The sequence below is a fragment of the Trachurus trachurus genome (assembly GCF_905171665.1).
Source record: "Trachurus trachurus genome assembly, chromosome: 10".
Classification (NCBI taxonomy): Eukaryota; Metazoa; Chordata; class Actinopteri; order Carangiformes; family Carangidae; genus Trachurus; species Trachurus trachurus.
In genome coordinates, this window is record NC_139894.1 from 37,364,698 (window position 1) to 37,379,847 (window position 15,150).

Sequence of the window (15,150 nt, forward strand, 5' to 3'; positions counted from 1 at the left end):
TTTGCCAACTGTAGAGAATTCTTCAGATTGTTCACATACACAGAAATATTTGCAGATGCACACACATACTGTTGAAACACAAATGCAAATTTATTGACTCACAAGCATGAATGTGTTCAATAGAAAATGGGGGTAATGATGAATTTAATCTAAATCTGTGTAACATAAAGTTAAGAAGTTGAAGTTGATGCTGGAGCCAGAAGAGAGGAAGTTCTATTCAAACCCACAGCATCAGTGTCAAAGGATGTTAGCATAATGTTTATAAAGTATTATCATTTTCAATTCATCTGACTTTCTTAAAGGGATAGTTCAACATTTTGGCAAATTGGCCCATTGCCATAATCCCTATAGTCATAGCAGTAGGTTTGTTACCTTTAATTGTCGGTGTAAGCTATTTTTAGAACGGCGGAGCAGAGCCGTGAGCTGCTCAGAGCTACGCTACGGAGGCTAAGGGAATTTCTTGGTTTCCCTCATCAAACTCATCAAATACACAATCCAACAACTCCACAACGCTCTGGTGGACAAGTTGTGAGCTGCACATTCACCACGCTAATGTGGAGCCGTTTGAGGTAAATACAGAGTCTGCTTGCTGAAAAGCTGTCCCTGAACGCAACGTGCATCAGCGGTTTTGCATGAATTTACCTCTAAAACAACTCTGTCTGGAAACGTTCTGTTATTATCTCATAGTGTGGTGAATGTGCAGGTCACAACTTGTCCACGACAGCCTTTTGGAGTTTTGAGATTTTGTATTTGATGAGTTTGATGAGGGAAACCAAGAAATTCCTTTAGCCTCCGTAGCGTAGCTCTGAGCAGCCTGCTGCTCTGCTCCACCGTTCTAAAAACAGCTTGCACCGACAATTAAAGGTAACGAACCTACTGCTATGACTATAGGGATTATGGCAATGGGCCAATTTGCCAAAATGTTGAACTATCCCTTTAATGTCACTGATAAAGTAGGGCATGTAAACTAAAACATCATCTAGAGACACATCTTTAGACACTAAGTTGTCTTTCTCATGCACTGCTACAGTTTGGGATGGAACTTGTGTGTGTTCAAAAGCGCCAACTGTCCAGCGGTGTGGTAGCTGAGAAAGGTATGGTCCTGATTCATGTAGGTAGTGATGAACTCTGGGAAATCTCTCTTCAGGACCACCTCCAGGAACATGTCTGCTGCTGTGTGTAACATCTGTTTGGCCCTGTGAAAGACAGACACACAGATACAAGAGCTGAGAACTTGGTCCTCAAAGGGGACAGCAGGTTCAGAGGCAGGGGAGCTGATCAAGCACTGTAGTTTTCATTGATCCAACACTGAGTTAGGCTACTGATAACAGTTCAAATGGAAAGGGTTCAATTGGCAGTGGATTGTCAGATTTTATGTGTGAGTAAAAGAATATACTTTGTCAGTGCTCTTGTAACTTAAATATTTGTAGAGAAAAACAAACTACACCAACCAGCTAACTTGTGAAGTGTAGTATAGTGCAATGTAAATAGGTGGTTCAGTATAGGAAGCGTTATATAATTACTAGGGGTGACCTCGAATAGTTGACTATTCGACGATTCGATTCGGAGAGGTCTGATTCGACTATCAAACTCATCGTCGCAAAATGCGGTTGTGGAAAAAAAGATTGTACCATCCTAAACATATAGGGATGCTCCCTGCTGCCGAACATCTGATTTTACATTAAATTAATTTGTTTTATTATAATAAAGGCAAGCCTATTTTGATACAATACATTTGTTTATTCGGGTGTTTTAATTCTTTTCTCCGGAGCGGAAAAAGACGCAAATGAAATCATGAACCAATGAGGCTTCATTCAGCCCACAAGCCGATCGGTTCTTCTGACCAATCGGCAGCGGGCTGACGCAGGGTCAGTGATTGACAGGCGTCATGACAACGCCCCCTTGATTTACTTGTAATTTGGGCTGATTTCATTTAGCCCAACACGGTTCTGTTGAGGGAGAAGACAGAAAACAGCGGCGCTAGGCGCTAGCATCACAGGTAGGCTAATACTTTACTGCTCTAAACTGTCTTTGCTAACATGAACAAAGTGGATCTAGTAACTCACCGGGAGCACCAGACTTACATGACAAGGCGATAAACATGTTTGCATCCTTTTTTCTTTTTTTTAAATTGAGCAATATTGAAATGGGACAAACTGATTGTGACAGGAAACAAATGAGCAGCATTAAAGGGATAGTAGCATTTTTTTAAAAGTGGGGTTGTATGATCTACAAATAGCCCCTAAGTACTTTAATTGCAGTAGAAGACTCTCTGCACTCCTCCCCCATAGTCCTGCCCAGAGATTTACAACATACAGTGTTGTGAACAGACCCAAAAAAACGGCCTATTTTCGCGGCCTAAAAGAGGTTTTACCTGGAAAATTGTTCGCTATAATATAATTTTTTCCAGCCCTTCAAAGTGCAGGAATACGCAGTTTTTATTTGGACCTAACCAACTCACGTATCCCTCCGCCCAGGGTTAGCGCCCGCTGATCAGCAGTTGGTTAGGTCCAAATAAAAACTGTGTTTTTCCTGCACTTTGAGGGGCTGGAAAAAATTATATTATAGCGAACAATGGAACTGTGTATTTTTTTTTTCAGGTAAAACCTCTTTTAGGCCACGAAAATAGGCCGTTTCTTTGGGTCTGTTCACAACACTGTATGTTGTAAATCTCTGGGCAGGGCTATGGGCTGGCGTTGCTAACGGGAGGAGTGCAGAGAGTCTTCTACTGCAATTAAAGTACTTAGGGGCTATTTGTAGATCATACAACCCCACTTAAAAAAAATGATACTATCCCTTTAAGTTCAGGAAGTAGTGGAGCTGTGCAAAGAGCCCATTAAGTGTCATAGAGTCATAGAGTGTAGGACAATGGAGTTTAGTATAGTGTAGTGTGAAGAACTGTGTAGTAATGTATTGAAAGGTAGTGCAGGACAGTCTGGATAGAACAATGTAGTGTAGGTAGGTAGTGTAGTGGCTGTTTACCTGACAGAAGGACACAGAGTGCTGAGCTCGGCCATCATCTCTTCAATGAGCTCAGTCACCAGTCTCCGACTCACCACTCTACTGTCATCCTCCAGCTGAGTCTGGTAATGGATCCACTGCCAAACCTGAGGGACAAACACAACACACACATTATTCTTCCTGAAGGTTATAGCCTACTATTCATAAATATGGATTCAGGTTGATGCCAATGATTTTGTTTTTTCATCTGTTCTTGATTTTTTTTTTTTTTTTTTGGGTCGCATGATGTGTTGCTGTTTGAGATCTCTCAGCCTACTTCACTTCACTTCACTCAAACAGGTTCAACTGAAGTTATTTCTTCATTCAACAGGTCTGTCAGGGATCAGGCCTGGCTGTGGAGAGTGAAACTGAATGACTGATCACAGTTAGTTCATGATTTAACAAGAGGGGAAATTACTTTTTCACATAGGGCCAGGTAGGTTTGGATAGCTTTTTTCCCTTAATAAATGAAATCACCATTTAAAAACTGCATTGTATATTTACTTGAGTTATCTTTGTCTAATATTAAAGGTTGTTTGATGATCTAAAAAATTAAAGTGTGACAAATATGCAAAAAAAAAAAAGAAAGAAAGGAGGAAAACAAGAAAAGAATTCAGGAAGGGAGCAAATACTTCTTTCACAGCACTGTATGTATGTATAGCTCTGGAAAAAACGAAGAGACCACTCCCAAAATGACCAGTGTTTCCAGTTTTACTATTTATAGGTATGTGTTTGAATAAAATGAAATTATTTTTTGTTTTGTTTTATTCTATCAACTACCGACAACATTTCTCCCAAAATTGAAAAAAATATATATTGTCATTTAGAGCTTTATTGGCTAATGACTAAACTAGTCTAAATAACAGAAATATCAAGTCTTTTCAGACAAAGAAAACATGTTCATATTTATTCCTAAACAACATAGCAAGAATATTTTAACTCAGGAAGAGTTTATAAACCAGTTTTTGTGGGATAATGTCAATGTTTAATCCCAGCAGTGGTTTTTATATAAAACCAGATGTGGTTCAGGTGATGACCTCATCAGTGTCTCATTAAGTAGAATGAGTTGTGTTTGTGTTTAAAAAAGAGAAGAAAAAATGACTGTCATACATGTAGAGATGCTTTTAAGAAACATTTGTGAAAGTGGTCTCTTAATTTTTTCCAGAGCTGTATATATAGAGGCCTAAACACACACCCAGTCTGATTAGACTGATTCATTCATTCATTCATTCAACTGTGGTGCAGGCTTGGTGATATGGAATGTTGAAGACACAACAAACCTGTGATCTGGAGATTTCTGCTGTAGCTGAATCTTCCACTTGACCTCTGTAGAAGAAGTGGCCTTTACCTACGGAACAGGACATGAGTTAACAGTCTGTCCGTCCACACAGCAACAGATCAGACTAAAGATTTAACGGGCTTACCTGACAGCCAAGCATTAATAAAGAGGACACCAACTGTAATATTATACTTTAAACCATACAGAGTGACTCCTCCCTGAGGGAACACAAAATACATGACATTCTTTACTCAATTGTTACCAGCGCCCCAAATCCCATGAGTATTTCATTTATCATCTCAGTGCATATCTGTGACAAGAAGCACAACTCCTGACCAAGACCATCTGTGGTGGGTTGTGTGTCACCCATCTGTATGCTGTATGCGGGCCTTTTCATTTCCTTAATTCATTACATGAATGAAACCCCTCTGACCCAGGAGACAGGAAGTGGACTGACCGAAGGCATGGACAGGAGGTCTGCGGGAGTCACGGTGATGTCATCACGAAGCTGGTGAAGTTGATTATCACCAACAGTGTGGAGCTCGAAGAGCTGGAGGAAGTGAAACATTTTTCAGAAAACAGAAGACCTCAATGGGAACTCTATTTATTGTAAAGGACTTACTTTCTGCATGGGCTCAATCAAGCTCAAGTCGTACACCATGAAACCATCCACACCTGCTCTGATCTCCAGTAACTTCAGTCTTAGAGAACAAAACAGAGTCACAGGAATCAGTCAGTGTTGTTTTAGCCAGGCATTTTAGATTTAGTCTTAGTCTTAGTCTTTTTGACTAAAATACTTATTAACTTAATACTTATTAAATACTTATTAGTTTTAGTCAATTTTAGTCATTTCTATATGTGATAGTTTTAGTCGACGAAAACTCAAAAAGGTTTTAGTCTAGTTTTAGTTTAAAAAAAAGTCTTTTAACAAATGAATTCAATAAAGGAATGGTTTTACTCATAATGTTTCCACCCAATGGCAAATACTTTATGGTCTAAGGATTATGCACTAGCCTACACACAGATAAAGTGGTAACAGTAGTGCATTCAGTTTTTTTTCTGATGGATTATATTTAAAATACGTCCATATATCTTCTGGTCGAGTGACGGCAGGTGTGTTGAGCAGAATGTGTGCTGCATGTCAGGTGGTCGGCGTGACCACACAAGGATGCAGCAGTGTTGCAGATACTTTTTGATTTTAATGGACAGATTACACGCACAATAAGCAGAAATGTCATGCATTTGAACGTCTGACCACCCACCCGTCAGCGTTGCGGAGCCGCTGCACCACAGTCACCGGAGCAGCTGATCACTGCCTGCTGCTCTCTGCCGCTCTGATCAGAAGCACCGGGCGGCGGCGCACCGCGGCTCGTCTCAGCAGCGTCGTTCTGTTTTTGACGGAGCCGTTGCTAAATCGTGTGCAGCTAGTAATGACAATCCACAATATGAAATGTAGTGGCGATCACAGCCCGACCACTAACATTTACGTTCGTTCTTGTCTCGTCAACGAAAACTCACACACGTCTCGTCATGTTTTCGTCATCAGAGAGCCATGTTCGTCTCGTCACCGTCTCGTTATCGTCATGAAAAAAAGGGGCGTCAACGAAAATATTTCGTCATCGTCATCGTTAACGAAAACAACACTGAATCAGTTTAGGAGTTCATTATGAATATAACTGTCCATCAGGGCTGTATGCTGAGGATACTCTGTAGTCTGTGGTTAATTCACAGTGAGTAATAGCTGAGTAATAACAGACTGTTGTGTTTAACTCTCACATGTCAGGGGGTCATGCCAGATCCGGCCCACGATACAATTTTATTTGGCCCGCAAGAAAATTTCATATCACCATTAGTAATGGCCTGCCGGTAGAGCGGGAGAAAACCCGGCTGGGACCCGGCTGCTGCTTTTTGTTCTTTTTTAACCCTTTTCTGAAATCACAATACAGTTTTCACCAGCTTCTTCATATCTGATATATTGTCATTTTGCTTGAAGGCACAGTTAATTTATGTTTATTTATTTGTCATTGTTCGGTTTACAACAAAATATTGTTGGAGCAAAACCTCCAGATGCCTAAAAAAAAGAAGGAGAATGAAAAAGAAAAGCAAAAATAATACTGGAGCTCACTAATGGCGCTTTTCCACTACACTTTCACGGCACGGCACGGCTCGGTAAAGGTGCTTTTCCGTAAAGCTGAGTTCTTCTAGTTCCTCCTCAGCAGGGGCGGAAGCGGCACGGGGGTGATCGTGGGGCCACATTGTCCGTGTTCGATCCTCTCGTCAGCTCCAAACTCACTCGTCTGCACCTCGATTACGGACCACAGTGTGGTTTTACACACAGCATCATTTAACCTATACAGTCTATGCATTTAACTCAGGTGAAGGAATAACAACAGTCTCGGTAGCTGGCGCTGTTGCCGCTTTTGAAATTTCTGGGTTTGATTCTCATGTCGGACGTAACGCTCGCGACTCTTCCAGTGACGACGCTCTGTCCAATCAGTGGAAGACAGTCGGCTGACGTCACGTTTTAGTATCGCTTCGGCTCGCTTGGAACCAGGGCCGAGGAAGTACTAGAAATGGTACCTGGTACCAGGTACTAGGGCTAGTGAAAAAGCAAAAAAAGCAGGCCGCGGCACGTGCCACAAATTTACAGAAATAATTTAAAATGCTAATGAATTTTAATTTTCATTCATTTTATTCTTATTTCATTTTATTTTTATTGTGAAAATTGACAGTTTTCTGGCAGTTCAAATTCATATTTCTGGGTTTGGCCTGTGACATACTTAGTGTTTTAAATGTTGGCCCCTTGTGTGATTGAGTTTGACCCCACTGGTTTAACTGTTTCAGTTCAGTTCAGTCTGACGAGCTATAGCATCAGCTACATGTATGACACAGAGACACTCTGTCCTCACAATCCCCTGTCTGCTGCACACTGACAGCAGTATTCATTTCCTTATCTTCAGTAACAGTGCCAATACAATAATGTAAATATTCCTTTATTAAGTTCTAATTCCTACAATCAAAATACCACTGCAATCAAAGTGCAGACACACACATTTCCAATAAACATCTCCTATGCTAACTTCTTATCCTGTCTTACACCCAGTTTAAGGACCAGAAGGAGAGCTTGAGTTGTCAGTGGCTGAGACCAGGATTACATCACTGTTTTGTTTTATCACTTCATTCCTTAGTTTCAAGAACAGAGTGGACAGCTCTTACCTTGTGACAGTGGCCAACACTCTCCTGTAAGCTTCATCCCTCTGGTCCTGTGGTAGCAGCAGAGCAGCCATCCCTCCTGTGGCCAGAGCTCCCCTCTGATGACACGTCTGAACCAGCAGCTCCATGTAGCTGCGCAGGAAATGTTTCTCCATGTTTACATACTTACTACGGTCTGGCAGCAAAAAGGCCTGTCTGTGTCCTGCAGGAGACACACACACAATCACTGTCTGTGGCTATTATAACTTACTTATAAGGCTCTTAATGATAAAGCTCTATCCTATCTTAAAGACGTCATTTTTCCTCTACTCTTACTCCCAGTATCTCTAGAAACAGAGTGGGAGGTAGAGCCTTCAGTTACCGGGCTCCTTTACTGTGGAACCACTACATTTAAGTCTAGACTTAAAGGATAATTTCCGTTTTTTACAACCTGGACCTTATTTCTAGCATAAAATACGATCATTTACTCACCCAGATAACTTTGGTGTCATTTGGAGTCGTTTTGACGAAATGAGCTCCAGTGGAGCGGCACGTATATCTGTATAATGCGAGAACACGGGGCAGTGCAATGCAGCCTCTAAATAACACATTATCCACTGCAAAACTCGTTCATTTCGCCAATATTTTGTTATGATACACTAGTGATATTCCCCTCTGAGCCCGTGGTGGCATGTTATCAACATCCTGCGCCTGTAGGTTGACTGCTAACCTCTGATCTGGATGATGTCATCTTTGACCGCTGCCCGGCTCATTCTGATAATAATCATTCTGCTTCGGCATTCGGGTCCATTTTTATCTCAACTATCCAGAGCTTTAGTGAGTCCAGGTTGAGGAGAGGAAGCCTGTGGAAGCTGAACTTCATCCAGCTGCTCATTTTGTTCTGACAAGTCAGAAACACGCAGAAACGAACCGTAGCATTAGCGGTAGCAAGTTAGCCGCGCCTCACCGCGGTCAGAGATGACATCAAATGACTCCAAATGACACCAAAGTTATCTGGGTGATTAAATGATCATATTTTATGCTAGAAATAAGGTCCAGGTTGTAAAAAGGGAAATTATCCTTTAAGACCTTCCTTTATGACAGAGCTTTTAGTTAGGGCTGGTCCAGGTAGCTCTGAACCATTTTATAGCTACGCTGCTATAGGCTTAGACTGCTGGGGGACACATCTGGTTACATGGAGTCCTCTCCTCTCCTCTCCTCTCCTCTCCTCTCCTCTCCTCTCCTCTCCTCTCCTCTCCTCTCCTCTCCTCTCCTTCCCTTCCCTTCCCCTCCTCTCCTCTCCTCTCCTCTCCTCTCCTCTCTGATCTCACAGTTCCAGTCCTCCCCAGCCCTCACCTTTCTACCTGCACTGCCTATTGCCTATTACAACCCCCGGCCAGTAAAGAACTTTTGTCACTTGAGTCTGCACAGGGGTTTGAATTCTCTCAACACATTACTGTGTTGTTGATGATGATAATACCGTTGATCTGATCATCAGCTTTGAATTGTTATAGTAACTGATTTAACTGATTGCAGTAACAAATGTGCTAAAAAAGAACAACTCTTCTCTCACCAAACTTGTTGATGAAGGAGGCTGAATAATCCCAGATGCCACAGTTGAGTCCTGCTGAATGGTCCTTCAGCTCATACAATATCTCCTCCATCTCAAATGCTGCCAATACATTTTCAATCAGCACTGTAGCCTTAATGCTGCCTAGTGGAAGGCCAAGCTACCAAACAAACACACACAGACATACACATTCACTTAAATACAACTTCAAATAACGAATAATAGTACCACCAACAGATACTTCTACTACTACTAATAATAATAATAATAATAATAATAGGTCATTTATAAACATTAAAAACATAATTATATTGTGGTGTCATTTAGCTCAGTTGGTAGAGCTGGCGCCCCATATAGTCCTCGTCACAGCCGGCCCCATATCGAATCCCGACTCGGGCGGCCCTTTGCTGCGTGTCATTCCCCCTCTCTCTGCCCCCCCCATTTCCTGTCTGTCTCAAAACTATACTATCCATTAAAGGCAAAAAGGCCTATATATATATATATATACAACATGCTTTGTGATGCAAACCTGCTGTCTTTTCACTAGAATCCGATAAACTGACATCACCCACTCTCACCTGTTCACTATGTTTTCGCAGGTTTTATGAACTGTATACTATTTATTTTTTGAAATACTTTTATACTGTTCATATGGTGCAATAAAGATAAATAATAATAATAATAATAATAAAAAAGATGACTGATGTCTGACAAACACTGATAAATGTGAGACCTTCTGTTGGGTCCAAATAAATATCTTGTTCCACAGCCTGGCCTCCATGTAGCTCTCCACCTGACAAACAACACACACAATTTTTTTATTTTTTTTATTTTGTGTGTATTTGCATGTGTGTGTGTGTGTGTGTGTGTGTGTATTACTTTGGACAGGTAGAAGAAGGGTCCACTCTTATTTTGAAACAGAGTCTTTCCACAGTGAAACATGAGGAGTCCAAAGTCAAAGAGAGGACCAGGAGCCTCCCTGCCCTTCACCTGGACAACAAACACACAGATGTTCAGACACAGCAGTCAGTAAGAGGTCGAAAATTTCATACTGAAAAACCTTTAATATGTTGAACTTTCACGTGACAGCTAGCTCTGGCTATTCTTTTTCTTTTTCTTTTTTCTTTCTTTTTAGCTTTGTTTTATTGTTTATTGCCACATGTGGTCCCATGCGCCCAGAGTCTGGGGCTACAGTTTGCTGCTGCTCTTGAAGCATTTTCTAAACTGGCGATTGCTCCTAAACCCAGCACTTGTCTACCAGACGGACCTGTGGTAAGACTTTAAGTAGGCTACTAAATATTATTAATAGTTAACCTCTAGGCCAAATTATCCGCAGTTGTGGAATCTATCTCTTCTGTTACGCATGCTGTTGATACTACTTCATTGGTTTATAGCCTATGCCCTGAGAAGACAATGTTTCCTCTCAGATTTTGAATTGAGAGATCTGTCTGTTTGCACAGCACACTGGACAGTTAGGCCTGTTTAATTAATCAGTATTAAATCGTAGTTGGATTATTTAGTTAGGACGATGTTAAAAATGTGAAAATCGTAAAAATGCACAATGAAGTATTACTGGAGTGGACAATAATCACACCAGCCAGTAGAGTGAACTAAAGTTAACTTAACTGTGCCATGCTCAAACTGAACACTACACATTCCACCTGTGGAACTGTGATTCCATCAGTGAACCCTGTTGCTAGGCAACCATGTACAATAAATTAATTCGTTATCACGAGAAAACGGTCTTTGTTATAACGGGATAATGAAATAAATCAGTTCATTATCATGGGGAAACAATCTTTATTATATCGAGGTAACAAAATAAGTGGATATCACGAGAAAACGGACTTTGTTATTTTGAGATAACAAAATAATAAGTTGTTATCGCGACAAAACAGTTTTCTACCATCACATTGTGCTCCACCATGTTCCAAGCACGGGGGCGCAGCATCAGCAAAGGTGCCTGAGATATGTGAGGAACATCTGTTAACACACAGAGGTAGGAAGATGAACAATGAGACTGTATCCACATCTGGAACCACATATCTTTTGTCCATGTTAATGTGGATATAGCAGTATTTGAATTAAAATGACACACTCACTGGGGAACTGGTGGCGCACCACCTTCAGAACATTGGAAATGCCTTTGATCTGGTTGGTAAATGTGGGACAGTTTCCATCATCAAAGTCAACCTGTCAGAAGACAAAACGTATTTTAGACGACACAGCCGTCTCCAGTAAATTTGATGTGATATTTAAATGATAATGGAGGTTGTATTGTATATTTTTTTCAGCATCTTTTACATCTGGTGCATGCTTCACTACTAGGGTTGCAAAGGGGTGGAAAATTTCCAGTAAATTTCCGGAAAATTTCCAGAAACTTTCCATGGGAAGTTAAACTGGGGAATTTTGTAAATATTCCAAATTGGAAACTTCCTATGGGAATTATGGGAATTATTGGGAATTTATAGGAATTAACTGGAAATTGGCGTAGCAGTGCATGTCCATATAACGGTTGCAAATGGAACTGTCTTCGTAACAAAAAGACACACCAAAAAACATCCCCGAAATGCGAAATTGTCCCGAAAAAAATTAAATAAGTCTATGTTTCAAGCTTGTTTTGTAGCAGAAGCTTCTGGAAGCTCCTCTTCCCGGTTCATCAAATTTGGACGAACTGGGAAGAGGACAGACCCTGGTTCGTCCAAATTTGACGATTATCCATCATTATGGAGACAAAATGACACACATGAATGAATGAATGAATGAATGAAAACATTTATTCCTATATTTCATGGTCATATTTCATTTGGTGGGGCATTTTGTGCCTTGAAGAGACACAGAAAAGTCTTGGCTGGGAGTCGAACTGGCCGTCAGCCTTGAGACAGACCATGTCCACATCTGACATGTTCCAACCATGTAACCACCAAGCACCTTACTTATTCATTTCTACATTATCCATCATATTTCAAAATTTCTTCATTAAAGGGACAACGAGGAGTTTCTATTTGGTTATAAAAAAGTATCATATTAATGTGGATGAATCTACGCTACCCACACTTGTTAATGGGCCCATTTTCGATAAATATATCGTTTTGTCTCTATCGTTATTTTGTTATTATTAGTGGTGGTGGAAATGCTGGGCGAGCCGACCAGCGTTTCTTTACTTTCGGTTTCGTGGCGAGTCATGAGAATAACGCTGCCGAATCACCGTTTATGGTGGGAACTACGACGGTGATCGTCTTCCAACCTCTGACTTTAATTCTTGATGAATGAAAACATGAGTCTGTCTTGCGCCGGTCAAAGAATTTCACGGCGCGGGGAGGCTCATAAATGTGTGAAAACGCTTCGCTTTTACAAAACTCCTTGTTGTCCCTTTAACATGCAGTGTTCATTCATTCATTCATTTTCTATACCGCTTATCCTGCACTAGGGTCACGGGTTCTTTTGTCCGTATGACGAGGCAATTCTTCATTTAGCTTGGTTGTAGTAGTATGATTCGTTGGATTTGCTGCCACTGCCTTAACTGGCACATGGGAGCTGGGCTCTTCAAGTGTAGCCAACTTAGTGGTAAAGTGACAAATTAGCATTTAATGACTAACAGAACAGCACATTTAGTGGACTGGTCTTATATGATCAATAATAAATGGTTGTGGTTTTACCTGTATGCCCTGTGCTGGTGACTGAAGAGCTTTGATGAAGCGCTGGGTATCACAGGGGGCCAGATCCCCAATATCCACATGCCTCTTCTGGAGCCTTGGGGGCACAGGCTGCACCTTCCAAGCAGGATCTTTCCTGATGTGTGTGGTGTGCTCCAAGAAGCTGGGAAGGTCACCTGACAGGTCCAGCTGGGCCTTCCTGGACACCCGCATCCACAGGACCTGAAAGGAGACGAGCGTCCTGAAATAAACACATCCTCTGTTCAGAGGACTGTTAAAGGGATAGTAGCATTTTTTTTTAAAGTGGGGTTGTATCATCTACAAATAACAATAATAAATAATAATGTATTTTTTTTCAGGTAAAACCTCTTTTAGGCCGTGAAAATAGGCCGTTTCTTTGGGTCTGTTCACAACACTGTATGTTGTAAATCTCTGGGCAGGGCTATGGGCTGGCGTTGCTAAAGGGTGGAGTGCAGAGAATTCTACTGCAATTAAAGTACTTAGGGGCTATTTGTAGATCATACAACCCCACTTTTGAAAAAAAAAATGCTACTATCCCTTTAAAAGAGTGTGGACCGCTGTCTCACCTTGTTAACCTCTTGATCAAATGTAGAGACCAGCTCATTGAGGAAGTGGAGGGAGTCAGCAGTGAAAAGTGTCTGATACTCAGCTTCCAGGCCAGAGGGAGGGGGGGACACCTCCATGATGACTGAGCCCTGTGGACAAAAGCTTTATACTTCCATATATTGGAGGCTGGACAATATCGGATTTTCCAGGGATAGAGGTTACAAAACACAATTCAAAAGGATCATTATCGGTATATTGTGGATTTGACTGTGACAAAGGTGTAAAAAAAAAAAAATACAAAGACTTGTTAGGGTGATGGACTGTCTGAAAGAAGCATTTTACCACCAACAGGACTCTACAGCTAAACACACTTTCCTGTCTGCAATTAGTATTCTGTACAGTCCAATCTATTCAAATATTAAACAGAATAATGTTGTGATACTCACAGACATGCCAGCGATAGTCCCCTGCTCACTCAACTGAAGTGGACTTTGGTGCAGGTCTCAGTGTTTGAACAGGAAGGTAAATTTGTTTTCACAAGGGACAGAGTTTAAAGTCCTGTAGATTCCTACAGGGCCATTTATGGCATCTCTGCTTCAGTGGCTATACAGAATATGCAGTCTAGAATATAGTTTTGAGGTAGGCTTGTCTCTTACAGTGTAGTTAGTTTGTTCTGGCTCAGTAATGGACATTGCAAAGCCAAGGTCATTGTGCAGGCTTCAGCCACACCCATTGACATAAAAGACTCCTATTTTTTTAGCCAACTCTGCCAGACAGTCACTACAGACACAGATGCTCAACAATGCCAAATTATTTTTTAGGAACTAAATAATATTTGTTTGGACTTATGCTCACAACAAACTCTTAAAGGGATAGTTAAGTTCACCGAAAATTCAAATTTCACTCATTATCTACTCACCCTCATGTCGACTAAGAGCTGTGAGAATTTTCGAAAAAATTCCGAAAAAAATTAAATAAGTCTATATTTTAAGCTTGTTTGTAGCGGAAGCTCCCAGTGTCTCAGTTCACTGCTCTTCCTGTGTCCGGCGGAACAATTTCTCATGTCGGGGCTTCAATACAAGACGGACATTACAGACGAGTAGTATGGAGGTATTTGGATGTTTTTTGGTGTGTCTTTTTGGACGAAGAAAGTTGTTATCCATTGACAACCATTATATGGACAAATACTACTGCGCGCCTGTTAACTCAGAGAAGGAACGGAGGACTCTGAAACTTCTCACAGCTCTTAGTCAACATGAGGGTGAGTAATGAGTGAAATTTGAATTTTGGGTGAACTATCCCTTTAACCGATAACAAGAACTTCTTTTTTAGCTTGTCAACACGTGCACACTTCCCCTCGTGCCTTCCGCCATGTTTCACAGCAAACATGAGAGGACTTACACTTACTGTGCAGTCCCTGTGATAGAAAGTCAGAACAAACTTTGAGTGCGACGTGTGCTTCACCCTGTAAGGACGGTGCCCCTAAAATAAAAAAAGGAGGTGCTCTCCCGTCACTCACCTGCAGCTGCACAGACGACCTAGAGGAGCGCTCTGCTGTTCTGGTGTGGATGTGCTGCTGCTGCAGCACAGTGGGGGCAGCCAGAAAGAGAAAAAAAAAACACAGTCGATCATCCTCTTAATCGCCAATAGACAGGACCGTTGTGAAGGGGAGAAAGGTGATGATAATTCTAGGGGCCCAGCGCCAGAAGGGCCCACACAAAACCCCAGTAGTCTATGTACTGTAGGCTACTTTTCCCATGTGACCGTCAGCACTATCCATGGGGGCAATTTGTCCATTTTTATTGTATCTATTGTATCTGTTTATTGATTGTTTATTTATCTGCTTATTGGTTGTCTATTGTTCTATTGTCTTAAGTGTTTCTTTT

General features: G+C 41.3%; 1 protein-coding gene across 5 annotated transcripts; it reads right to left on the bottom strand.

The window, feature by feature from the left end:
- Window positions 1-822: 822 nt before the first annotated feature.
- ugl (ureidoglycolate lyase) lies at window positions 823-14,867 on the bottom strand. 5 transcript variants are annotated; one of them, XM_083980129.1, is made up of 15 exons: window positions 14,784-14,867; window positions 13,285-13,413; window positions 12,701-12,938; window positions 11,144-11,234; window positions 10,948-11,024; window positions 9,921-10,031; window positions 9,775-9,834; window positions 9,045-9,201; window positions 7,496-7,694; window positions 4,902-4,980; window positions 4,737-4,829; window positions 4,425-4,497; window positions 4,281-4,348; window positions 2,983-3,107; window positions 823-1,196 (listed from the first exon to the last, which is right to left on the bottom strand). In XM_083980129.1, the coding sequence occupies exons 2-15, from the start codon at window positions 13,320-13,322 to the stop codon at window positions 1,025-1,027; spliced, it is 1,581 nt and encodes a 526-aa protein (XP_083836255.1). In that variant the 5' UTR covers window positions 13,323-13,413; window positions 14,784-14,867; the 3' UTR covers window positions 823-1,024. The 5 variants fall into 5 exon arrangements, 4 of the variants coding, with proteins under 4 accessions (XP_083836255.1, XP_083836254.1, XP_083836253.1 ...); XM_083980128.1 differs by lacking the exon at window positions 14,784-14,867 and adding an exon at window positions 13,711-14,773 and having other exon boundaries at window positions 824-1,196; XM_083980127.1 differs by having other exon boundaries at window positions 825-1,196; window positions 12,701-12,919.
- Window positions 14,868-15,150: the final 283 nt, after the last annotated feature.

Bases quoted from the DNA above. Each gene is read 5' to 3' on its own strand.
- ugl (XM_083980126.1), bottom strand. The intron at 11,235-12,700 runs GTAAAACCACAA...GTCTTCTGACAG, and splicing joins CACCAGCACAGGGCATACAG to GTTGACTTTGATGATGGAAA. The intron at 4,349-4,424 runs GTAAGCCCGTTA...CCTGTTCCGTAG, and splicing joins TATTAATGCTTGGCTGTCAG to GTAAAGGCCACTTCTTCTAC.